The sequence below is a fragment of the Serinus canaria genome, chromosome 23 (genome assembly GCF_022539315.1).
Source record: "Serinus canaria isolate serCan28SL12 chromosome 23, serCan2020, whole genome shotgun sequence".
NCBI lineage: Eukaryota > Metazoa > Chordata > Aves > Passeriformes > Fringillidae > Serinus > Serinus canaria.
The window spans coordinates 4,154,862-4,179,540 of NC_066336.1; the positions used below are offsets into that span (position 1 = coordinate 4,154,862).

The 24,679-nt window shown below is 47.6% G+C and overlaps 1 protein-coding gene across 1 annotated transcript in view; it reads left to right on the forward strand.

The window, feature by feature from the left end:
* The window catches only part of CSMD2 (CUB and Sushi multiple domains 2), a 238,452-nt gene that overhangs the window by 36,580 nt on the left and 177,193 nt on the right, over window positions 1-24,679 (forward strand). Inside the window, 2 exon segments of the mRNA XM_050983373.1 lie at window positions 2,536-2,648; window positions 20,518-20,712. Coding sequence (XP_050839330.1) covers window positions 2,536-2,648; window positions 20,518-20,712 — 308 coding nt within the window.

Sequence of the window (24,679 nt, forward strand, 5' to 3'; positions counted from 1 at the left end):
CTGCCCTTGTGATCCCTTGAGCACTCTTGATCCCAAATGATACCAAATTCCTGCAGCTCCTGCTGCTCCTGAAGGTTTGGGGCAGCTCAGGGATGGATCCTGAATTCCTGGCCCCAGCAGGAGCCCACCCTGGCATTCCTTCAAACTGGAAATCTGGCCAGGAATCTCCTTGGCCACGTGGAAGGAGGTTTGGAAGTTGTAAAAATGTCATTTTGGTCAACAAGCTGCTCTGGGGATGGCTCAGCACCAGGGGTTTGTGTTTGGGATTAATGAGAATCAGTAATAAACAGGTTTTTATTAGAAAATCAGTTGTCATTTAGCTGTGAGCCCATGAGGGGAGCAGCTGGGAGTTCTGGATTTGTCCAATTTGATTTTCTTTCTGCTCTTCACTCTGCTTTGTGCCCATGTCCTGGGAATTCCTGCAGAGCAGCTCCCAGACCCTCTGGTGCAGGGATTTCCTGGCTGTGAGCTTGGATTTTTACTTCAGGGAGGATGTGGGAACCATCCTTTGGTACATCCTTGTACCCCCATCCTTGTCCTGGTGCTGGGCTGGGGAGGATTCCCAGAACCTTCCAGCCTTTTCCATGTCAAACACTCTGGAGGCACCACACTGAAGGCTTTAATTAGTTGTTAATATCCATTTTTTGCCTGTTTTTTGGGTTCACTTTAGTGCAGTTTGTAGAACACTTCAGTCAGATTTTTACTCCAAGGTTCTCAAAATATTTTAAGCATTATTGAGCAAAGCCCTGGGCTCACTCAGCACCCCAAAACCTCTGTCCCATGGGGTGGATTCTGCTCCAGCATCCCAGGGCTGGCTTTGTGGAGTGTCCCAGGGCAGGTGTTGGTGACCAGGGTGTGAAGCAGGGAGGGCTTTGGGACAGGAGCAGTGAAGAACCACAGGAGTGGAGAAAACCTGTGGAAAACTGTGGAAAATTACAGGGGCAGCTCCTGTGGGCAGGGAGAAGGTGGGAACAGCCCAGGATTTGTTGCTCTCGGGCTGTCCCAGACGTTCTGGAGCTCTGAGCTCCTGCAGGAGTGTGATGGGATCAGCCCCATTGCTGGTTCTGGTGGGGAAGAAGTGAGTGTGACCTTGTGTGGGTTTCCCAGGTGGGACTGACCTTGTGTGGGTTTTTCCTGGTGAGTGTGACCTTGTGGGGGTGTTCTTGGTTGGGTGTGACCTCACTGGGGTTTTTCCTGGTGAGTGTGACCTTGTAGGGGTGTTCTTGGTTGGGTGTGACCTCACTGGGGTTTTTCCTGGTGAGTGTGACCTTGTGGGGTTTTTTTGCCAGGTCAGAAGTGATGAGTGTGACCTTGTGGGTTTTTGTGGGGCAATGCTGAGTGTCACCTTGCTGTGGGTTTTCTTGGTGAGTGTGACCTTGTGTGGGTTTCCCAGGTGGGACTGACCTTGTGTGGGTTTTTTCCTGTTGAGTGTGACCTCACTGTGGGTTTTTTCCAGGTCAGAAGTGCTGAGGTTGACCGTGTGTGGGTTTTTTGTGGTGACTGTGACCTCACTGTGGGTTTTTCCTAGTGGGGCTGACCTGGCTGTGGGTTTTTGTAGGGCAGTGATGAGTATGACCTGGCTGTGGGTTTTTCCAGGGCAGTGATGAGTATGACCTGGCTGTGAGTTTTTCCAGGTGTGCCACCTCGCTGTGGATTTTATCTGCTGAGGTTGACCTTGTATGGGTTTTTCCTGCTGAGGTTGACCTCTCTGTGGGGTTTTGTAGGGCAGTGGTGTGACCTTGTGTGGGTTTTTCTTGCTGGGGCTGACCTTGTGTGGATTTTTCTGGTGGGGCTGACCTTGTGTGGGTTTCCCTGCTGAGGCTGACCTGGCTGTGGGTTTTTCCCTATGAGTGTGACCTTGTGTGGGTTTTCCCAAGTGGGTCTGACCTGGCTGTGGGTTTTCCTGGTGGGGCTGACCTCGTGTGGGTTTCCCAGGTGGGTCTGACTGGCTGTGGGTTTCCCTGGTAAATGTGACCTTGTGTGGGTTTTCCCAAGTGGGTCTGACCTTGTGTGGATTTCCCAGGTGGGGCTGACCTTGTGTGGGTTTTTCCCTATGAGTGTGACCTCACTGTGGGTTTTCCCAGGTGGGTCTGACCTGGCTGTGGGTTTTCCTGGTCAACGTGAGCTCATGTGGGTTTTCCTAAGTGGGGCTGATCTTGTGTGGGTTTCCCTGGTGAATGTGACCTCGTGTGGGTTTTTCCCATGTGGGGCTGACCTCGTGTGGGCTTTTACTGGTGGGGCTGACCTGGCTGTGGGTTTTCCTGGTGAATGTGACCTTGTGTGGGTTTTCCTGCTGGGGCTGACCTTTTGTGGGTTTTTCCCTATGAGTGTGACCTTGTGTGGGTTTCCCTGGTGAATGTGACCTCACTGTGGGTTTTTCTTGCTGGGGCTGACCTTGTGTGGGTTTCCCTGGTGAATGTGACCTCACTGTGGGTTTTTCTTGCTGGGGCTGACCTTGTGTGGGTTTCCCTGGTGAATGTGACCTCACTGTTGGTTTTTCCCACCTGGGGCTGACCTGGTGTGTGTCATTTGCAGGCTGACAGGATTCCAGCTGCCTGCTCCCATCGTCAGCACTGGCCTGGTGCTGTCCCTGTGGCTCGTCAGTGACTACGCCGTGAGTGCCCAAGGCTTCCAGGCCAGCTACGAGGGTGAGTCTGGGAGGGGCTGGGGTCTCACCTGAGCTGGGCCTGGGCAGTGGGAAATGTCATCTGCACCAGTGTCTGCACATCTCTGCTCTCTGGTGGGGTAACTGCATCTCCTTCATCAGCATTTCATTGGTGGTTCCTCCAGCAGAGTGGGGGTGCTTTGGTTTTTTGTTAAAAGTGTGCTCTGGCTGAATTCCCTGAGATACCTGCTGGGACAGGTGAAGCTTTTGGGACAGGTGAGGATGTCAGGACAGGTAAAGATGTTGGGACAGGTGAAGATTTGGGGATAGGTGAAGGTTTTAGGACAGGTGAAGCTTTTGGAGCAGCTGAGGATGTTGGGACAGGTGAAGGTTTTGGGGCAGGTGAAGGTTTTGGGGCAGGTGAGGATTTTGGGACAAGTGAGGATATTGGGACTGGTGAAGCTTTTTGGGCAGGTGAGAATGTTGGAACAGGTGAGGATTTGGGGACAAGTGAAGCTTTTGGAGCAGCTGAGGATGTCAGGACAGGTGAAGCTTTGGGGACAGGTGAAAGTTTTGGGACAGGTGAGGATGTCAGGACAGGTGAAGGATTTTGGGACGGGTGAGGATTTTGGGACAGGTGAGGATTTTGGGACAAGTGAAACTTTTGGAGCAGCTGAGGATGTCAGGACAGGTGAGGATTTTGGGACAGGTGAAGGTTTTGGAGCTGCTGAGGATGTCGGGACAGGTGAGGATGTCGGGACAGGTGAGGATGTCGGGACAGGTGAGGATGTCGGGACAGGTGAGGGTGTCAGGACAGGTGAAGGATTTTGGGCCAGGTGAAGGATTTTGGGACAGGTCAGGGTTTTGGGACAGGTGAGGATTTTGGGACAAATGAAGATTTTAGGCCAGGTGAGCTCAGCACCCGTTGGGCTGAAAGGCCAATCCATTTCCCAAACTGCTTTTCCCCCCAGATTTTCCCAGTTTGTTTCGGATTTGCCCATGTGCAGCCCCTGTGCTGGAACCCCTGTCAGTCTGTGTGAGGCACTCCCAAACCCTGGCACGGAGGATTTGCCTTCCCTTTTGCACTTTGCTGACATTTCCAGTTCATTTTCTGGCATTTACACACGGCTCCTGGTGCACTTTGTAACGTTCTCTCATCACCCCCAGGCTGCAGGAGGTGTTGTACAAGGCTGGAGCCAGGGCTGCCCTTTAGTCACTCCCAGCTTTGTTTGACTGCTGATTAGGAGCTTTCAAAGCTGAAACTGAGGGGGGAAAATCAATGTATTTAAAACTTAACCTGAGCCAGAGTGACAGAGAGAGCCTTGCTGGAAATCAGAGGTTGGTTCTGAGGGTGGCAGAGGGGCTGCCTTGTGAAACACCACCCTGAGCCTGCCCCAAAGCAAATTATTCTCATTTTGGGTGTTAATTTAGGCTGAAGGGGTGATAAATGCAGTTTGGGCTGCTGCTTCAAGTCCTTGGGTGCTGGATTCCAAAATGCAGGGAACCCTCAGAACTTGGGGCCTGTGAGCCAAAGTTTAGGATTAAAGCCAGGATTTGATCTGAGGCTTTGGAAAAGGCTCCCAAAATGAGGGGCTGGCAATGAAAATTTACAGTTTAAAGCAGAGATTGTTAAGGTGAGAAGAGGCAAATTTAGAGTTTTAGAGTTTAGGATATAGAAAAATAATATTAATTACAGAGGTAATTAATTACAGAGGTAACAAGGAGTTTAGAATGCAGAGCTGTAGGTTTGTGTCCATAGCATGACTGGCCAACCCTGCAGCGTGGGTCCATTAGGTGGAATATTTAAGGATTGGGTCAAAAATATAAATATCCCTAAGGATTGGGTCAAAAGAAATAGGTGGGTAAATAAACTCCTTAAGGATTGGGTCAAAATGGAATAGTGGGCAAAATGATCACCTTAAGGATTGGGTCAAATGGAATATCCTAGGGATTGGGTCAAAATGGAAACATCTTAAGGATTGGGTCAAGGAAATTGTGGTCAAATGAATCCTTAAGGATTGGGTCAAAAATGTAAATATCCTTAGGGATTGGGTCAAAAATGGAAATAGCCTTATTTGCAGTGTTTTATTATATCAGCAACAACAACAACAACAACAACAACAACAACAACAACAACAACAATAATAATAATAATAATAATAATAATAATAATAATAATAATAATAATAATAAAATCCTTCAAACATCCTGTCACTGAGGGTCTTGTAAGCTCCTGACCCGGGCTGTGAAATGGGAGCCCAGAGAAGAGAAGAAAAACAAATCACATCATCTAAAAACTCAGAACTCCTGTCTGCAGCTCATTCAAAACCCCTTCCAAAATCCCCATACCCCAGGATATCTGGTTTGGGTTGTGGGGTTTTAGTTTATTTGGGTTTGTGGGATTTTAGTTTATTTGGATTTTTGGGATTTTACTTTATTTGGATTTTTGGATTTTAGTTTATTTGGATTTGTGGGATTTTCTTCATTTGGGTTTCTGGGATTTGACTTCATTTGGGTTTGTGGGATTTTACTTTATTTGAATTTTTGGGTTTTAGTTCATTTGGGTTTGTGGGATTTTTGTTCATTTGGGTTTGTGGGATTTTCTTCATTTGGATTTGTGGGATTTTTTTTTTTATTTGGGTTTGTGGGACTTCATTTGGATTTTTGGGTTTTAGTTCATTTGGGTTTGTGGGATTTAGTTTTGTGGTTTGTGGGACTTTCTCACATTTGGGATTGTGGGATTTTTGGTTCATTTGGGTTGTGGGATTGTCTTCATTGTGGGTTTGTGGGATTTGTTCTTCATGTGGTTGTGGGACTTTCAGTGGGATTTTTGGGATTTAGTTCATTTGGGTTTGTGGGATTTTAGTTTATTTGGATTTTTGGGTTTTAGTTCATTTGGGTTTGTGGGATTTTTGTTCATTTGGGTTTGTGGGATTTTCGTTTATTTGAATTTGTGGTTTTTAGTTTGGTTTGGGTTTGTGGTTTTTAGTTTGATTGCCTTTGTTTGCTTTGGCTTTTCCTCCACCAAGGACAATCTCAGCCCACCAAACCCAGAAGCTCCTCTGGGCAACCTTTAGACCAAAACCTCCCTCCCTGAGTCCCCAAAGCCACCAAGAACTCCAGCTGATCCCAGCTCCAGCTGGGAAAAGGGAGAAGAGCAGCAGCAACACCCCAAAAAAAGTGGGAATGGATCCCCCAAATCCCGTCTGGGAGAGGAGAGATCCTGGGAGCAGCACAAGGCTGGATTTAGGGGCTGGTGTGGGCAGGAGCAGGGGGGGAAATCCTGGCAGCTTTTCCTTGGGGAGCAGAGAGGGCTGGGGGGAACTGGGAGGGTTTGGGAGAACTGGGAGGAGTTGGGGAGAACACAGAGAATTTGGGGAGAACTGGGAGGATTTGGGGTGAACAGAGAGAGGATTTGGGGAGAACTGGGAGGGTTTGGGGGGAGAGAGAGGATTTAGGGAGAACTGGGAGGATTTGGGAGGAACTAAGAGAGGGTTTGGGGAGAACAGAGAGGATTTGGGGAGAACTGAGGGGATTTGGGGGGAACAGAGAGGGTTTGGTGGGAACTGAGAGGGTTTGGGGAGAACTGGGAGGATTTGGGAGGAACTGAGAGAGGGTTTGGGGAGAACAGAGAGGATTTGGGAGAACTGAGGGGATTTGGGGGGAACAGAGAGAATTTGGGGAGAACTGAGAGGGTTTGGGATGAACAGAGAGAGGATTTGGGGAGAAGTGAGAGGATTTGGGGAGAACTGGGAGGGTTTGGGGTGAACAGAGAGAGGATTTGGGGAGAACTGGGAGAATTTGGGGAAAACAGAGAGAATTTGGGATAACTGGGAGGATTTGGGGAAAGCAGAGAGGATTTGGGGAGAGCAGAGAGGATTTGGGGAGGACACAGAGAATTTGGGGAGGACACAGAGGATTCCAGTTCCATTCCACGATCTCAAGGTGATTTCTCCCCTTAGGAGCTCTCAGGAAGCCCCAGCAGCTCAGGGAGCTCCCTTTCAGCACGGCTTCTCTAGAAAATATTGAAATTAAATGCTCTCATGCTTTGAGCATCCCCAAATTAGTTTTCTTCCCCTGTTTACTGTCCCTTGAATCCACCATGATTTCCTAATTAGCCCAGCTCACCCTCAGACTGGGGGATTTTTCCTTCCTCTCTCACTAAAGGATTTTTTTTCTTTTTTCCCAGCTGTGGAGTCCTGAATTTCCTTTCAGCTGCAGAATTTTTGGAGGCAGTTATAAATAATCCCACTTAAATCTGACTGGGATGTGAATCTTGACAGCCTCATCTGTGAAAAAAAATCTCCTAAAAATGTTAAAAATGCCCTTTTTTGGTTTTGGTTTTGAAGATGTGTGAGGCTGGACTGCAAAGGGAATTAATTCCTCTCCTTGCTGCCTCACACCTGAGGAATTCACTCCAAAAAATCAGGCAAATTTGAGGCAGTGAGAGGAAAAGTGACCCAAATTCCACAGAAATAATAAAAATCAAGCAGGGGATGCAGAGCAGGTGGTTCATTGGGGCACTAATGAAGGGATAAAAGAAGATTAAATGATTAAAAAGAAGATTAAAATTATTAAATAATTATTAATTATTATTAAATGATTAAAGTAAATTAATTATTATGGAATCACCACCTCTGGGTGCTGGGTTGGAGCAGAGGTGACAAATAAAAAGGGATTTCAGGGAAAACACAATTTGGAAGGGTTTGGGCTGGAAAAGAATTCCCAAATCCAACTTTGGGGCAATCCCAAAGTTTATTTTCATTTATATCCTTGGCAGGACACAGTTTATAAATCTGTCTGTAGAGGAGGGATAAAAATATAGATATAAAAAAGGGGTAAATATATTATTATTGTTGTTGTTATTGTTGTTGTTTTGTTGTTGTTGTTGTTGTTGTTGTTGTTGTTGTTGTTGTTGTTAATAATAATAATAATAATAATAATAATAATAATAATAATAATAATAATAATAATAATAATAATAATAATGGGTAAATATTGGGGTGGATCCAGTGGATTTCCTGAGGTGCAGGATGGGCTGAGCTCGGTGCTGCAGCTCCTGGGGGCTGCACCAGTGAGCACAGCACATCAGCAGGGAAAGAAAAGCTCAGGATTCAGATTTCCAATCCCAGAGTTCAGATTTCCAATCCCAGGATTCAGATTTCCAATCCCAGGATTCAGATTTCCAATCCCAGGATTCAGATTTCCAATCCCAGAGTTCAGATTTCCAATCCCAGAGTTCAGATTTCCAATCCCAGAGTTCAGATTTCCAATCCCAGGATTCAGATTTCCAAAGCTCAGGATTCAGATTTCCAAAGCTCAGGATTCAGATTTTTAGAGCCCAGGATTCAGCTCGTGCTGTTGCTCCTGGAGTGCTCAGTGGGATTTTTGGAGCTGTGAAATCCTGGAATCCCTGTCCTGGGAATGGCAGAGAGCAGGAATCACCAGGGGTTCTTGGACGCTGGGGTTTGATGCTGTGGATGTGCTGCTCCCACTGTTCCTCCTGCTGCTCCCAATGTTCCAGCAAGGACAGAGGGAAAAATCCCATTTAAATCCATGTGAATTTGGGATTTTCCTGCTTTTCCCCTCCCAATCAGGGTTTGGTGGCTGTGGATGTGCTGCTCCTGCTGTCCCTGAGTGTTCCCATTGCTCCAATGAAGGCAGAGGGAAAAATCCCATTTAAATCTGTGTGGATTTGGGATTTTCCTCCTTTTCCCTCCCAGAGTGGGGTTTGGTGGCTGTGAATATTCTGATCCCATTATTCCTCCTGCTGTTCCCATTGTTCCAACGAGAGCAGAGGAAAAATCCCACTGAAATCTGTGTGAATTTGGGATTTTTCTGCTTTTCCCCTCCCAATCAGGGTTTGATGCTGTGGATGTGCTGCTCCCACTATTCCTCCTGCTGCTCCCATTGTTCCAATGAAGACAGAGGGAAAAATCCCATTTAAATCCAGGTGAATTTGGGATTTTCCTGCTTTTTCCCCCAATCCAGCCCAGCACAGCCAGGTCCCTGAGTGTTCCATTGCTCCAGTGAGGGCAGAGGAAAAATCCCACTGAAATCTGTGTGAATTTGGGATTTTTCTGCTTTTCCCCTCCCAGTGTGGGTTTGATGCTGTGGATGTGCTGCTCCCACTATTCCTCCTGCTGCTCCCATTGTTCCAATGAAGACAGAGGGAAAAATCCTATTTAAATCCATGTGAAATTAGGATTTTCCTGCTTTTCCCCCCAATCCAGCCCAGCACAGCCACATCCCAGGGCTGGATGATTTTCTCCCCACCAACATCCCAGACTCTCCAGGGAAGGAAGATTCAAACCTCCCTGTTCTTTTCTTTTCTTTTCTTTTTTTATTTTTTTTTTTCCCTTTTTAGCCACACAAAAGATTTTTATTACTTCAACGAGCTCCCAGCCAGTCTGCTTTAATATCCCACTAATTGATTTTAAGGCTTGGAAGCAGCAGAGCTAATTAGCATTTGCTGACTCAGCCCCCAGCCCCCCTCCCTCAGATATTGACCCGCGCTCGCTGCAGCCCTAAATGAAGTCGAGGGAATATTAAGTGTCTCCTATTGGCGTGTGATTTGCATATGCAAATGAGCCCAATCAAAGAGGAGGCTCTATTAAAGCATTTAAGCAAATTCAAGTGACACTTGCAGTGAAGGAGCTGCTGGGTGAGGGAGGAGAGGGAAAAAACAGCTCTGAGGGAGCTCTGGAGCTCGAATTTGGCCCATTTTGGGCTTAAATTGTTCCCATTTTGGGGCTTAAATTGTTCCCATTTTGGGGCTTAATTTGTCCAGTTTTTATTGCTTGAATTTTTCCTATTTTGGTGCTGAATTTGGCCCATTTATTGCTTGAATTTGGCACATTTTGGTGTTTAATTTGTCCAGTTTTATTGCTTGAATTTCTCCTATTTTGGTGCTGAACTTGGTCCATTTTCATGCTGATCTTGTCCAATTTTACTGCTTGACCTTGGCCCATTTTGGTGCTTGAATTTGGCACATTTTGGTGTTTAATTTGTCCAGTTTTATTGCTTGAATTTTTCCCATTTTGGTGCTTAAATTTGTCCCATTCTGGTGCTGAATTTCTCCAGTTTTATTGCTTGAATTTGGTCCATTTTGGTGCTGAATATGGCCCATTTTCGTGCCTGAATTTGTCCCATTTTGATGCTGAATTTGTCCCATTTTGATGCTGAATTTTTCCAATTTTGATGCCTGAATTTTTCCAATTTTGATGCCTGAATTTGTCCCATTTTGGTGCTGAATTTGTCCCATTTTGATGCCTGAATTTTTCCCATTTTCGTGTTGAATTTTTCCAATTTTGATGCCTGAATTTGTCCCATTTTGGTGCTGAATTTGTCCCATTTTGATGCCTGAATTTTTCCCATTTTGATGCTGAATTATTCCATTTGTATTAAACCCACCCATTAACAGATGTAAATCCAGCTGTTTCTCCTCTGCTGGATCAACCCTCCACATCCAGATATTTGTGATCCCAACAAATCCCACAAAATGCTGGGAGCACTTTTCAACCTGAGGGGGGGAAAAAACACGATCTCATCCAACTCCAGAGAGCTGCTGGAGCCAAAGTAGAGAAAAAAAAGGAGAGAAAACTCAGATTTCTGCCTGGGAATGGGCAGTGAGCAGTGCAGAATGGAGGGAGGGGAACTTGGCAGCCCTGCTGTTATTCCACAAACAGGCAGCGTGGCACGGCTGGATATTTTCAGCTTTGCACAAAAGCTGAGGGGGAAAGAAAGAGGCTGGGTAAAAAAAGCTTGGGGAAACGGGTTCCAAATCACCCATTCAGAGCCCAGAACTGAGCCCAGAGCAGTTTTCCCTTTTTGTTTCTAACCCTGATGGTTTTTAGGAAGGATTTGTCCTTAAATTACTTATTTATTACCGTGGTTCATCTGGAATTTAACTGGAATTTTTATCTGACTTTCCCTCTGGGAGTGTGGAAATTCCATCTCCTGGTTGGAGGAAGGGATTTGAATTTCCCAGAATGAACTGGGAAATGTCCATTTGTGACGAGGCTGGAAGCAGATTTGAGGGAATCTTTCTTTTCCTCTCATTTCCCTCCCCTTTTTCCTTCCTTCTGGTGGGTTTTCAAAAATGTACAAATCCACGTCCATTTATCCTGGATTTGGGAGCATCTCCTGCCTCAGCCTCTTCCCAACCCCTCCATCCCTTCCAGAGTGTTTTGCTGCTGGAATTTTGGTTTTTTTCCCAATGCTGTGTCATTGAATTCTGTGAATTTCCCCCCCCAACCCCTGCAGATTTTAACCCCTTCAGTGCTTGGCTGGAGCTCAGGGATGTTGGAGCCACCCTGGATTTACCAGGACCTGGAATTCTCCTTTCAGGTCAAAAATTACATAAAGCCCTGCTCATTGTGAGGGAAACAAACAGGATTTGAAGGCCAGGAGTGTCCAAAATCTGAATGGAACTGACAGAGAGTTTGTTCCAGAATTATCCAGGGAAATGGGAGCAGTTTGTTCCACAGGCTGTGTCAGAAATTGTTGGATTTGTGTTTGTCCAGAGTGTCCTGGACAGAGACCCAGGTCCCAGACTCTCCTGGAATTCACATCCCAGACATTTTCTTATATATTTATAAATTTAATGCTCTAAACTAAACCAGAGGAATCTTTTTCTTTCCACTTAAAATACCTTACAATAATGAATACTGTTTTTACCCCCTCCTCAGTGCCAACTCTCATCCTATAAAACTAAACCAGGAGCACAGAATGGGAGGAAAAAATTTATTTATTCCCTACAATAATCCCATTAATTGTGTTCTGATGGGAATTCCCATCCAAGCCCTGGTGGTTTAATCCCAAACCATCTCCCAGCATTTCAATAATGGGATTTTGTGTCCTCAGGAGCTGGTGGCTGCTAAGGGAAAAAAAACCAAAAAATTCCTGGGAGTCAAATTCCTGTTGTACATTTGTAATTCTGCATGAGCAGACCCAAAGCAGCTGGAATTTGGATATTTTACAGAAAAATCCATGTTCTGCTGCAAGGGCAGTGGAGCAGAGCACAGCAAAGCCCTGGAGCAGTTTGTGAGAGCAGCAGTTGGAGCCCTGAAATTCCCCCTGGAAATTCCAGGGGCAGCCTTGGAGCAGAGCAGGGAGCAGAGCAGGGATATCCTGATTTTTTTCTTTTTGTGTAGAAATGAGATGGGAAGGGAAAGTTTTGGCAGCTTGGGGAAGGGTCAGGGTGGGTTGGGCCTGTCCAGGTTGGGCAGCCCCTGGAACTCTGATTTTTATGGAATTCTGGGCTTTGCAGAGGAAGATTGAGGCCAGCTGGGAGGGTTTTTATTTGGGCCTTTTTTTTGGGTTCAGTCCTGCCCTTTTTCTTCCCCCTTGCTCTGATCCTTTAAATCAGACCTGAGTCCTGTTTCCATGACAATGTGTGTGCAGTGGATGCTTTGCAGGATGGAGATATGGATTTTTTCATGGGTAACAACTCCCCTGCATGAATTCCTGGGGTATTTAAGGTCTCCTTGAGCTGTTTGGAACATTTATTCCAAATGATATATTGCATATAATGATATACAATCCCATATTAATATACAATATAGATCATTAATATTATATACATTAATATAATGTATTATCTATTAATCTAGTATCTATATTGTATATTAATACAGTTCACTTTTTTCATCTTCCAATAATTTCAGCAACCAAGTGAAAAATTCACCAAAATCAGGAAAATTTCCTGTAAATTCCCCAATTTTTTGCAGAAATGTATTGATATATTTATACATTCCATTATATAATAAATATATGTTATAACATATTATATATATACTATATATATTTATATATAATCCACATTATATTATATGATATTAGATTATATTATATTATATTATATTATATTATATTATATATATTATATTATATTATATTATATTATATTATATTATGTTATGTTATGTTATGTTATGTTATGTTATGTTATGTTATGTTATGTTATGTTATGTTATGTTATGTTATGTTATGTTATGTTATGTTATGTTATGTTATATTATGTTATATTATATTATACATATATTCTATATTATACATATATTTCATATATATATTATATAGTATAAATTATACATATACATTGTATATTATATTTTATATTTTATTATATATAAATAGCAGATATATTATATTCCCAAAGGCAGGAAAAGGGAGCCAGGTTGGCTGAGTGAGATCAAGTCCAAAGTAAAATTTTGATGCTTGAAATGAATTTTGCAGCTCTGCCTTTGCAGTTGTGGAGCAGAGCTCCTGTGAGAAGTTCTTTTGCATAATTCTTAGCAATGAAAACACATTTTTAAGTTTCTCCCCCCAAACATCGAGTCTGCCAAGGCTGGGCTGTGAAATTTTAGTGGGTGTCTGTCCACCTGAGCCACAGGAATCAGAGTAAGCGTCTGGGTTTGGAAACCAGAGTCTGCTAAGGAAGGCAGGAGCCTCCCCTGAAATAGAGAAAATGAACCCCCACACTCTGGATTGTTATAAATTTTAAATTAGGGGCTCTCAGGCAAAAATATGGGAGCAGGAATAACAGTTCTTTACTAGGGAAGGAAATAAAAGGATAAAATGAACAGTGCAGTGAACTGAACCAACCCTGGCAGAGGCAGAGCACAGCCTGACACCCTGTGGGTCAGGGGGCTGGCAGCAGTGCCACTGGAATTGTGGCTCAGCCCTCCTGCAGGGCCAGGGCTGGTTCTGCTGGAGCAGGGATCCTGGAGAAAGGTGCACTCTGCCTCTGAAGGGCCAGGGGCAGAGGCAGCTGCTGCTCCTCTGGGAAATCCAGTGGGAATCCGTGCTGGTGTTCCAGAATCTCCAGATTCTGTCTGGGTGGGAATGCTTGGGAATCTCCAGATTCTGTCTGGGTAGGAATGCTTGGGAATCTCCAGATTCTGTCTGGGTGGGAATGCTTGGGAATCTCCAGATTCTGTCTGGGTAGGAATGCTTGGGAATCTCCAGATTCTGTCTGGGTGGGAATGCTTGGGAATCTCCAGATTCTGTCTGGGCAGGAATGCTTGGGAATCTCCAGATTCTGTCTGGGTAGGAATGCTTGGGAATCTCCAGATTCTATCTGGGTAGGAATGCTTGGGAATCTCCAGATTCTATCGGGTGGAATGCTTGGGAATCTCCAGATTCTGTCTGGGTAGGAATGCTTGGGAATCTCCAGATTCTATCCGGGTAGGAATGCTTGGGAATCTCCAGATTCTGTCTGGGCAGGAATGCTTGGGAATCTCCAGATTCTATCCAGGCAGGAATGCTTGGGAATCTCCAGATTCTGTCTGGGCAGGAATGCTTGGGAATCTCCAGATTCTGTCTGGGTGGGAATGCTTGGGAATCTCCAGATTCTATCCGGGTAGGAATGCTTGGGAATCTCCAGATTCTATCCGGGTAGGAATGCTTGGGAATCTCCAGATTCTATCCAGGTAGGAATGCTTGGGAATCTCCAGATTCTATCCAGGCAGGAATGCTTGGGAATCTCCAGATTCTGTCTGGGTGGGAATGCTTGGGAATCTCCAGATTCTATCCAGGTAGGAATGCTTGGGAATCTCCAGATTCTATCCAGGTAGGAATGCTTGGGAATCTCCAGATTCTATCCAGGTAGGAATGCTTGGGAATCTCCAGATTCTATCCAGGTAGGAATGCTTGGGAATCTCCAGATTCTATCCAGGTAGGAATGCTTGGCTCCTCCCCCTGGGCTCACCTCTCCCAGTGGGATGCTGCTGTTCTTATCAGCCATGCAGGGACATTCCATGGCCTCTTATCAGCAGGGGTCCCCTGCCCAGAGGGAGGAGTGGGTGTGATCACTCAGGGAGAGAGAAGGAAAACTGCCACCCCGATGGGAACAGAACACATCCTGCCTTGCAGTCTGGGGCAGGAGGCTGCTGAAATCAGGAGGAATTCCTGTCCTTGAACAGATCCAGGCACTGGGGAGATCCCAAGTGCAGCTGAAAGAGCTGAGCCCTCCCCAGCCCCTGCTGGTGCTGAGCCCTGGGCGTGTTTTTGTGACATAATTGGATCACTCGAGCTGTGTTTCAGTGAAGGGGATAAAAATTACCATCTGGAGGTTTGGGGTTTTTTATTTCTCATCAGTTATGACCACAAATTAATAATGAGTCTGCAGAGCTGGAGGCAGCTGGCGCCCAGAGTTGCTGTGGCAGCTCTGTGGGCTGTCTGTGGCACCATCCTGGGGATGGTTTTGGTTCCTGGCTGCTGATGTGAGCTGGCTGCACTGCCAGCTCAGCCTCCTTTGGCTTTTGGTGGCAGATTTTGATGTCAGGGGTGCGATATTTTGGTTTTTTCCCCTGTTCCCAAGAGCACTTCCCACAATTTCTGTGCTCTGGGAGGCTGATGTCCTGGGAAGTTTTTTTTTACAAAATACTGAGCATTTGGTGGGTTTGGGTAGCCAGGCTTCCCAAAGAAGGAGCAGAGAAAGATGAACTGTGAGAGGGTGAAACAAGAAGGAATAAATTCCCAGGGCAGTTGGGAAAGGAAAACAAACAAGTTTTTCCCTGTTTGTTTGTGGATGGAGGCAGCCCTTGAGCAGTCTGGGAGGAGCTGATGGAAGTGGGGGCTGTGAATTCTGGGGGTTTCTGCCCCCAGCCCTGAGCATAACTCCTGGTTTAACCTCAGGGGGGCTGAGCTGGCTCAGTCTCCTCACCTGGGGAGAAGGGAGAGCAGTTGGATATCAGGGAAAGTGTTTCACAGAAAGGTGAGAAAGCTCTGGAATGTTCTGCCCGGGGAGGTGGTGGAGCCCCCGTCCCTGGGGGTGTTTAACAAAGCCTGGAGGTGGCACTGGGTGCCAGGGGTGAGCTGAGGGGTTGGGGCTGGGCTGGACTCGATGGTCTTGAAGGTCTCTTCCAACCCAGGGATTCTGGGAATTTGTGTTCCCTGGGCATTTCTGGAGTGTTTCTGTTCCCTGGGCATTCCCAAGGCATTCCTGGGGTGTTTCTGTTCTCTGGGCATTCCCAAGGCATTCCTGGGGTGTTTGTGTTCCCTGGGCATTCCCAGGGCATTCCTGGGGTGTTTGTGTTCTCTGGACATTCCCAAGGCATTCCTGGGGGTTTTTGTTCCCTGAACATTCCCAAGGCATTCCTGGGGTGTTTGTGTTCCCTGGGCATTCCCAAGGCATTCCTGGGGTGTTTGTGTTCTCTGGACATTCCCAAGGCATTCCTGGGGTGTTTGTGTTCTCTGGGCATTCCCAAGGCATTCCTGGGGTGTTTGTGTCCTCTGGGCATTCCCAGGGGATTCCTGGGGTGTTTGTGTTCCCTGGGCATTCCCAGGGGATTCCTGGGGTGTTTGTGTTCTCTGGGCATTCCCAGGGGATTCCTGGGGTGTTTGTGTTCCCTGGGCATTCCCAAGGCATTCCTGGGGTGTTTGTGTTCCCTGGGCATTCCCAGGGGATTCCTGGGGTGTTTGTGTTCTCTGGGCATTCCCAAGGCATTCCTGGGGTGTTTGTGTTCTCTGGGCATTCCCAGGGCATTCCTGGGGTGTTTGTGTTCTCTGGACATTCCCAAGGCATTCCTGGGGTGTTTGTGTCCCCTGGGCATTCCTGGGGTGTTTGCTCTGCCCAGGGAGGTGGTGCAGTGCCCATTCCTGGGGGTGTTTAACAAAGCCTGGGTGTGGCACTGGGTGCCAGGGTTCAGTTGAGGGGTTGGGGCATGAACTCGATGATCCTGAAAGTCTCTTCCAACCCAGTGATTCTGGGAATTCTGTGATTCTGAGGAAGCTGGGAGTGAGGGAGAACTGAGCTGAGGTGACACTGTGGGGACACCCAGGTGACCCCTGGAGCATGGCTGTGTCCCCAGCCCTGCCCTTGCAGCCCTGCCCATGGCAGAGGGGGCTGGAAGCTCAGGAATGCAGCCTTGTGGTGCAGTATTTATTTCTTTAGCATTTCATTTATTTATTTAGCAGATGGAGCTGGCTGGGTGAGGAGCCAGCAGCCAGAGGAGATCAATGAGCAGCTGAACAATGTGGCCTCTAAAGTTGGAAGTGGCTTTTTTCCCCCAGAACAAAGCGTGCTCCCTGGCCAGGGCTGGCTGCAGCAGGGCAGAGCAGACCAACACTGGCACCCAGTGTCTGACTGGGATCAGCTCAGACTGAGCAGGGGGAGCTCACACTGGGCCCACTCTGAGCTTTCAGCATGGAGGGAGAGCCCTGATCTGCCCTGGCAGCTCAGCTCCTCTCTGCTCCCCTCCGGGGCCTGGACAGAGTTAAAGGAATAATTTCAATCATTTATTTATTTATTTATTAAAAGGTTTTTACTGAATACACCCTGGGCAGGGTTAATAATTTAAATTATTTATTTATTTATTTATTTATTTATTTATTTATTTATTTATTTATTAAAAGGTTTTTACAGGATGCACCCTGGGCAGAGTTAATAATTTAAATTATTTATTTATTTATTTATTTATTAAAAGGTTTTTACAGGATGCACCCTGGGCAGAGTTATTAATTTAAATTATTTATTTGTTTGTTTGTTTGTTTGTTTGTTTGTTTATTTGTTAAAAAGTTTTTACAGGATGCACCCTGGGCAGCACAAAGACGTTTCCCCCTCTCTCCCCAGAGCCTGGCTGAGGCTACACCCAAGATGGACCCTGAGTTTTATAACTCATAAAACTTTTATAAATCTTATTTATATATTGGGGTGAATTATGCAATTCCAGCTCAGGGGATGCAGTCCCACCCTCCCAGGTTGCTCCCCTGCTGTTTGCACTTTTGGGGCTGAGGCTGCAGCGGGGTCCTTGGCTCTGGGGCTGGGCAAGGATTGCTCTGTGGGGCTGAGCTGTGAGCAGACCTTGCTACAACGCTTTTAATGGTTTTTTCCCCTTTTCTTTCCCTCTTTTAATGGTTTTTCCCTTTTTTCCCTTTTTTAATGGTTTTTCCCCCTTTTTTCCCCTTTTCTCTCCCTTTTCCCTGCTGCCCACGGGAGCTTTGGGAGAGGCTGATGTAATGAGGCTGAACGTGCTGTGGTGGTGGGAGCGTGGCCAAGGATGCCTTGAGTCACATCTAATGACTTAAAAACTCCTAATTAATCTGGAATGAACTGGAACAAGGAGGCTCAGCTTGACGAGCAGCAGGTTCTGAAAGCTCCTGATGCTGGAAACTCGCACTGGGGCCATCCTGGGATGAGGAAAAGTTGGGAGCAGCCTGGTTAAAGAGAGTGGAAAGAAATGGATGTGAGAGCTGGAGGTGGATGGGAGGAAGGGTCTGGGGTGGAGCAGGAATTCTGGGAGCAGCTCCCAGCTCAGAGGAGCAGGGAGAAAGGGAGGTAAAACATGAGAAATGGGGAGAAAGGGAGGTAAAACATGAGAAATGGGGAGAAAGGGAGGTAAAACATGAGAAGCATGGAGAAAGGGAGGTAAAAAGTGAAAATTGGGGAGAAATGGAGGTAAAAAAGTGAGAAGCAGGGAAAAAAGGAGGTAAAAAGTGAGAAGCATGGAGAGATTGAGGTAAAAAGAATGAGAAATGGGGAGAAATGGAGATAAAAAGTGAGAATCAAAGAGAAATGGAGGTAAAACAAGAATTGGGGAGAAATGGAGGTAAAAAAAAAGAGAAGCAGGGAAAAAAGGAGGTAAAACATTGGAATCAAGGACACCACACTGGAGGTGTCCTGAGCCCAGCCAGCCCTGGGACAGTGACAGTGGAGGTGTCCTGAGCCCAGCCAGCCTGGGGACAGTGACACTGGAGGTGTCCTGAGCCCAGCCAGCCCTGGGACAGTGACACTGGAGGTGTCCTGAGCCCAGCCAGCCCTGGGACAGTGACACTGGAGGTGTCCTGAGCCCAGCCAGCCCTGGGACAGTGACACTGGAGGTGTCCTGAGCCCATCCCGGGGACAGTGACACTGGAGGTGTCCTGAGCCCAGCCAGCCTGGGGACAGTGACACTGGAGGTGTCCTGAGCCCAGCCAGCCCTGGGACAGTGACACTGGAGGTGTCCTGAGCCCAGCCAGCCCTGGGACAGTGACACTGGAGGTGCCCTGAGCCCAGCCAGCCCTGGGACAGTGACACTGGAGGTATCCTGAGCCCAGCCAGCCCGGGGACAGTGACACCAGGATAATCCCATTGCCTTTCCTCTGCCGTACAATCAGATCAGGCTTTGGCAGCTGTTCAGGTGTGGACAGATGAAATAAAACTGCTCAGAATTCATCTGGGAAGGAGCAGAAAATGAGGCCCAGGACCTTCCCTTCCTCTCCACAAATGGCCCAGCTCAGAGGCAGCCCCAACCCCTCTGGAGTCGTTTTCCTCTCTCCATCAGGAATGTGAAGATCTCCTGCACTTGGGTGGTTTAAAACCCCAATCCCAGCTCCCTGCAGGGACCCAGGGCAGGGGGGTTAATGCTGCTCCCCTCCTGCAGCAAGATCTGAAAGGTGCAGGCAGCTCAGTGAAGCAGAATTTTAATCTGAGATCTGCTTTTCAAGTCTGATTTTAAGATCCCATGCAGGTCAGGGTTGTCTGATTCTTCACAGTTCATTAAGTAGAGAGCAGCTCGTGGTGGAGATTGACTTTTAAAAATGATGGATTTTTATTTACAGAGGAGTTCTACTCATTAATTTTAAAGGATGGAAGCATAAAAGCAGGAATGGGTTCATTAAAAAAAAAAAAAAGTGACATTGGTAATTTAATTAAATTGGGGGTTTGAGGATCATTACAAAAAATGAAATGTTAGTTCTGGGCTGCTTTTCCACCTGCTTGGATTTGACAGCAGCCCCTGCTCCAGAACCTCCTGGGCAGGAAAATTCCCTGGTGGAACCTCCCAGCTCCAGGGGCTTTGGGGGCAAGAAATGGTGCCAGGAGCTGGGGTCTGCCCCTGCTGCTGTGCAGGGAGGGATGGGGGGCTGGAGCCCCAAAACTGCCCTTGGGGACACTCAGGTGTGACCAGAGATCAGAGGAATGGCTGAGAAACCCCAAAACTGCCCTTGGGGACACTCAGTTGTGACCTGTGACCATTCCCTGTCCCTAACCCAGCCCTGCTTCCCTCTGATGGATTATTCTGTTTTCAATGACAATTATTCCATTTTTCATAAGGATTTACCTCAGCCCTGTGACCATTCCCAGTCCCTGACCCAACCCTGCTCTCCTCAAATTGATTATTCTTGATTATTCCATTTTCCTGAGGATTTACCTCAGCCCTGTGACCATTCCCAGTCCCTAACACAGCCCTGCTTCCCTCAGTGATGATTATTCCGTTTTTCCTGACAGTTTACTCAACCCTGTGAAAATTCCCAGTCCCTAACCCAGCCCTGCTTTTCTCATATTGAATATTCTGTTTTCAATGACGATTATTCTGTTTCTCCTGAGGATTTACCCAGCCCTGTGACCATTCCCAGTCCCTAACCCAGCCCTGCATTCCTCAAGTTGATTATTCTGTTATTCCATTTTCCTGATGATTTACTCAACCCTGTGACAATTCCCAGTCCCTGACCCAACCCTGCTCTCCTCAAATTGATTATTCTTGATTATTCCATTTTCCTGAGGATTTACCCAGCCCTGTGACCATTCCCAGTCCCTAACCCAACCCTGCTTTCCTCAAATTGATTATTCTGTTTTCAGTGACAATTTTTCTGTTTTTCCTGATGATTTACTCAACCCTCTGAAAATTCCCAGTCCCTAACCCAGCCCTGCCTCCCTCAAATTGATTATTCTGTTTTCAGTGACAATTATTCCATTTTCCTGGGGATTTACCCAGCCCTGTGACAATTCCCAGTCCCTAACCCAGCCCTGCTTCCCTCAATGACGATTATTTCGATTTTCCTGAGATTTACCCAGCCCTGTGACCATTCCCAGTCCCTAACCCAGCCCTGCATTCCTCAAATGAATTATTCTGTTTTCAATGATGATTATTCCATTTTCCTGAGGATTTCCCCAGCCCTGTGACCATCCCCTGTCCCTTCCCTTGCAGCCCTGCCCAGCCACACCTGCGGGAACCCGGGCCGGCTGCGGAACGGGGTGCAGCAGGGAACCACCTTCAGCATCGGGGACAGGGTCAGGTACAGCTGCAACCCCGGCTTCTTCCTGGAGGGCCACGCCCTGCTCACCTGCCAGGCCAGCTCAGGACAAGGAGCCTCCTGGGATTTCCCTCTCCCCGTCTGCAGAGGTAAGGAGATTCCCCCGAAAATGGGGTTGGAGATGGTTGGGGTGGGGGGATTGGTTTGAAAGGGTTAAAAACTCAGCCCTTCAATACTCAGCCCCTGAAAAACTCAGCCCTTCAAAAATTCTCAGCTCCTCAAAAACTCTCAGTCCCTCAAAAACCTCAGCCCTCGAAAGCTCAGCCCCTCAAAAGCTCAGCCCCTCGAAAGCTCAGCCCTTCCACAACTCAGCCCCTTCAACACCTCTGCCCCTTCAAAACTCAGCCCCTCAAAAACTCAGCCCCTCAACAACCAACCCTTCAAAATTCAGCCCATTAAAAACTCAGCCCTTTCAAAAACTCAGCCCCTTCAAAAACTCAGCCCTTTCAAAAACTCAGCCCCTCAAAAACTCAGGGCAGACCTCCCCAAGCTTGCAGGTTTTCCAGCCCAAACCCTGGAAATGGGGCTGGGTTTGCTCCTTCCCAGTGCCAGATTCCCTGCCCTGTGGCACGTGCCAGGGTGGCTGTGGTGCCCTGTGCAAGGCTGGGGTGTGGATCCCAAGGATCCCTGCCCTGGGGATTTGTTGCATCGTTCTCAGGGGTCCCAGGATGGGGGAAGAGATGAGAAAGTTGACTCCATGTTCAGAAGGCTGATTTATTATTTTATGATATTTATTATATTAAAACTATGCTAAAAGAACAGAAGGAAGGATTTCAGCAGAAGGAAGCTGAGAATAGAAAAGGAATGAACAACAAAGGTTTGTCTGTGACCCAGACAGTCTGGACAGCTGGGCTGGGATTGGCCATTAATGAGAAACAAGCACAGAGACCAATCCCAGATCCACCTGCTGCATCCCACAGCAGCAGAGAATCTTTGTTTGCACTTTGTTCCTGAGGCCTCTCAGCTCCTCAGGAGGGAAGAATCTTAAGGAAAGGATTTTTCATAGAACATGTTGGTGACAGGGATGCAAAACAATTTATACTGAGAACAATTCCCAACCTCCTGCCAGCTTAAGGACAGGGAAACTTCCAAATTCCTTTACCAGTCCAGAGAGTGCCTTGCTAATTGTGCTCCCAGCGGGGCTGGGCAGTGTGTAAATACACAAATATCTGTGTTCTTCTACCAAAAACATTTGCTGCTGCTCCTGAAGTCTCTTCCCCTCGATTCCTCGTGTGCTTCAGCAGAACATCTCCCATTGATTCCTTTTATTGACTCTGCCTGTGCAATCAATCAGCCCCTGGGCCGTGGAGCTGGGGCTCCAAGTGAGCAAATATTGGCTGCTTGGGATGTTTTAATGCTCCCTTGCATGGGTTTGTGGCACAGAGGTGTGTTGTGCCTCTCAGTGGGGTTTTTTTTGGGGTATTTCCCTGCTGGTTTGGGCCAGGAGTGTTTAGGGGGGGCTCAGAGTGGCTTGAGAGGGGGTTGGTTATCCTTGGTGGTTTTTATGATCAATTATGATGTTTTTCTCCAAATTAGGATGGTCTTTGTCACTTCTGTAATACTTTTTTAAAATTTTAATTTTGTTTTTTGAGTCTCACTGGAGGTGAAAATACTCACAGCATCCAGGGATGAAGGATCACTGATTGCAGCCCCTGGCCCTGCACAGACACCCCAAAATCCCACCTTGAGAGTGGTGTCCAAACTCCCCTGGAACTCTGGCAGCCTTGGGAATGTTCCCATTCCCTGGACAGTGCCCAGCACCCTCTGGGGGAAGAACCCTGCCCTAAATCCATCCTAAGATTCCATCAGGAGGAGCTGCAGCCCCTCTGAGCTCTGCCCTCAGCCTCCTCCTCATCTCCAGCTGAACACCCCAAGTGCCCTCAGCTGTCCCTTCACCATTCCTGGCCTTCCTCTGGACCCTCTAAAAGGTGAAATTCCCTGAAATTCCACCTGGAGAACGGGCAAAGCAGCACCTTGGCAAGAGAAAAGGGAGTTCCCTGCCTGGAGGGGGCAGTTCCCTCTGCTCTGACAGCATTTCCCAGAGCCTTCTCCATGCCCAGCTTCACTCAGCATTTGTGGAGGAAACCCCAGGGAGGGAGGGATTAGTCCTGACCCCAGCTGGTGCTGGAGCTGAGGGCTGGCATCCTCTCCATGGCTGAGATCCCCTCTCCAGCTGGAGGAAAAGCCCAGCTTTGCAATTCCATCCTGAAGTGCCAAAGCCGTGTTTGATTTCAAGGCTGCCCTTCCAGTCTGGAGCCCAGCACTGGGGCTGGGGCACCTGAGCTGCTCCAGGGAGGAGGAGGATCCAGGGAATGGCTCCAAGGGCAGCACAAAATCTGCTTTTCAGCTGCTCTGGTGGAGCTGTGCCTGCAGCTGAGTTTGCATCCCTCTGTTCCCTCTGCATCTTTGATTCCTTGTGGAGGCTGCCTTAGAGCAGAGGCTGGACAGAGCTAAAGAATAAATCAGGGATTTATGGAAAGGATCTCCCTGATGGATCCACCCTGGGCAGCACCAGAGCCCAGCCAGGGCTGCACCCAAGATGAACCAAAATGGGCACAAAATGCACAACTGCTCCAGGGGTCTCTGACTTTTATAATTTCTGCTCCATTCCCACCTTGCAGTTCATTGTCCCATTCCAGCTTTAGCCCACCCAGTCCCATCCTTCTTGTTTTTCTCTCTCCAGCTCCCGGGGTTTGTGCTCCTGGGCTGAGATTGGGATCATTTGTCCTTGTTCCCCAGCTGGAGCAAGAATTGTTTTGTCTCCCTGCTCTGTGCAGAGCTCACCATCCCCTGATATGAGCTCAGACCCCCCCACTAAAGCAGCACTGAGAAATATCAAAGCTCAAACCTGAGGCATCACCTCCATCCTTGAGTGGGCAGTGACGCCCCCTGCCCAAAGGGGGTTTGGCTGTGTCTTGGTTTGGGAAGCCAGGTGCCTGCTGAGGAGGGCAGGAACCTCCCCTGACATGGAGAATGCAAACCCTCCCACCCTCCAAATTATATAAATTTTAAATTAGGGGCTCTCAGGCAAAAATATGGGAGCAGGAATAACAGTTCTTTACTAGGGAAGGAAATAAAAGGATAAAATGAACAGTGCAGTGAACTGAACCAACCCTGGCAGAGGCAGAGCACAGCCTGACACCCTGTGGGTCAGGGGGCTGGCAGCAGTGCCACTGGAATTGTGGCTCAGCCCTCCTGCAGGGCCAGGGCTGGTTCTGCTGGAGCAGGGATCCTGGAGAAAGGTGCACTCTGCCTCTGAAGGGCCAGGGGCAGAGGCAGCTGCTGCTCCTCTGGGAAATCCAGTGCAGAATCCGTGCTGGTGTTCCAGGATCTCCAGATTCTGTCTGGGTAGGAATGCTTGGGAATCTCCAGATTCTGCCTGGGTAGGAATGCTTGGGAATCTCCAGATTCTATCCGGGTAGGAATGCTTGGGAATCTCCAGATTCTGTCTGGGTAGGAATGCTTGGGAATCTCCAGATTCTATCCAGGTAGGAATGCTTGGGAATCTCCAGATTCTGCCTGGGTAGGAATGCTTGGGAATCTCCAGATTCTATCCAGGTAGGAATGCTTGGGAATCTCCAGATTCTGTCTGGGTAGGAATGCTTGGGAATCTCCAGATTCTGTCTGGGTGGGAATGCTTGGGAATCTCCAGATTCTGTCTGGGTAGGAATGCCTGGGAATCTCCAGATTCTATCCAGGCAGGAATGCTTGGGAATCTCCAGATTCTGTCTGGGTAGGAATGCTTGGGAATCTCCAGATTCTGTCTGGGTAGGAATGCTTGGGAATCTCCAGATTCTATCCAGGTAGGAATGCTTGGCTCCTCCCCCTGGGCTCACCTCTCCCAGTGGGATGCTGCCGTTCTTATCAGCCATGCAGGGACATTCCATGGCCTCTTATCAGCAGGGGTCCCCTGCCCAGAGGGAGGAGTGGGTGTGATCACTCAGAGAGAGAGAAGGGGAATTGCCACCCCGATGGGAACAGAACACAACTTGCTTGGCAATCCAGTCCAGGACTTTGGGCTGCACCTTTGGGACCTTTGGGACCTTTGGGACCTTT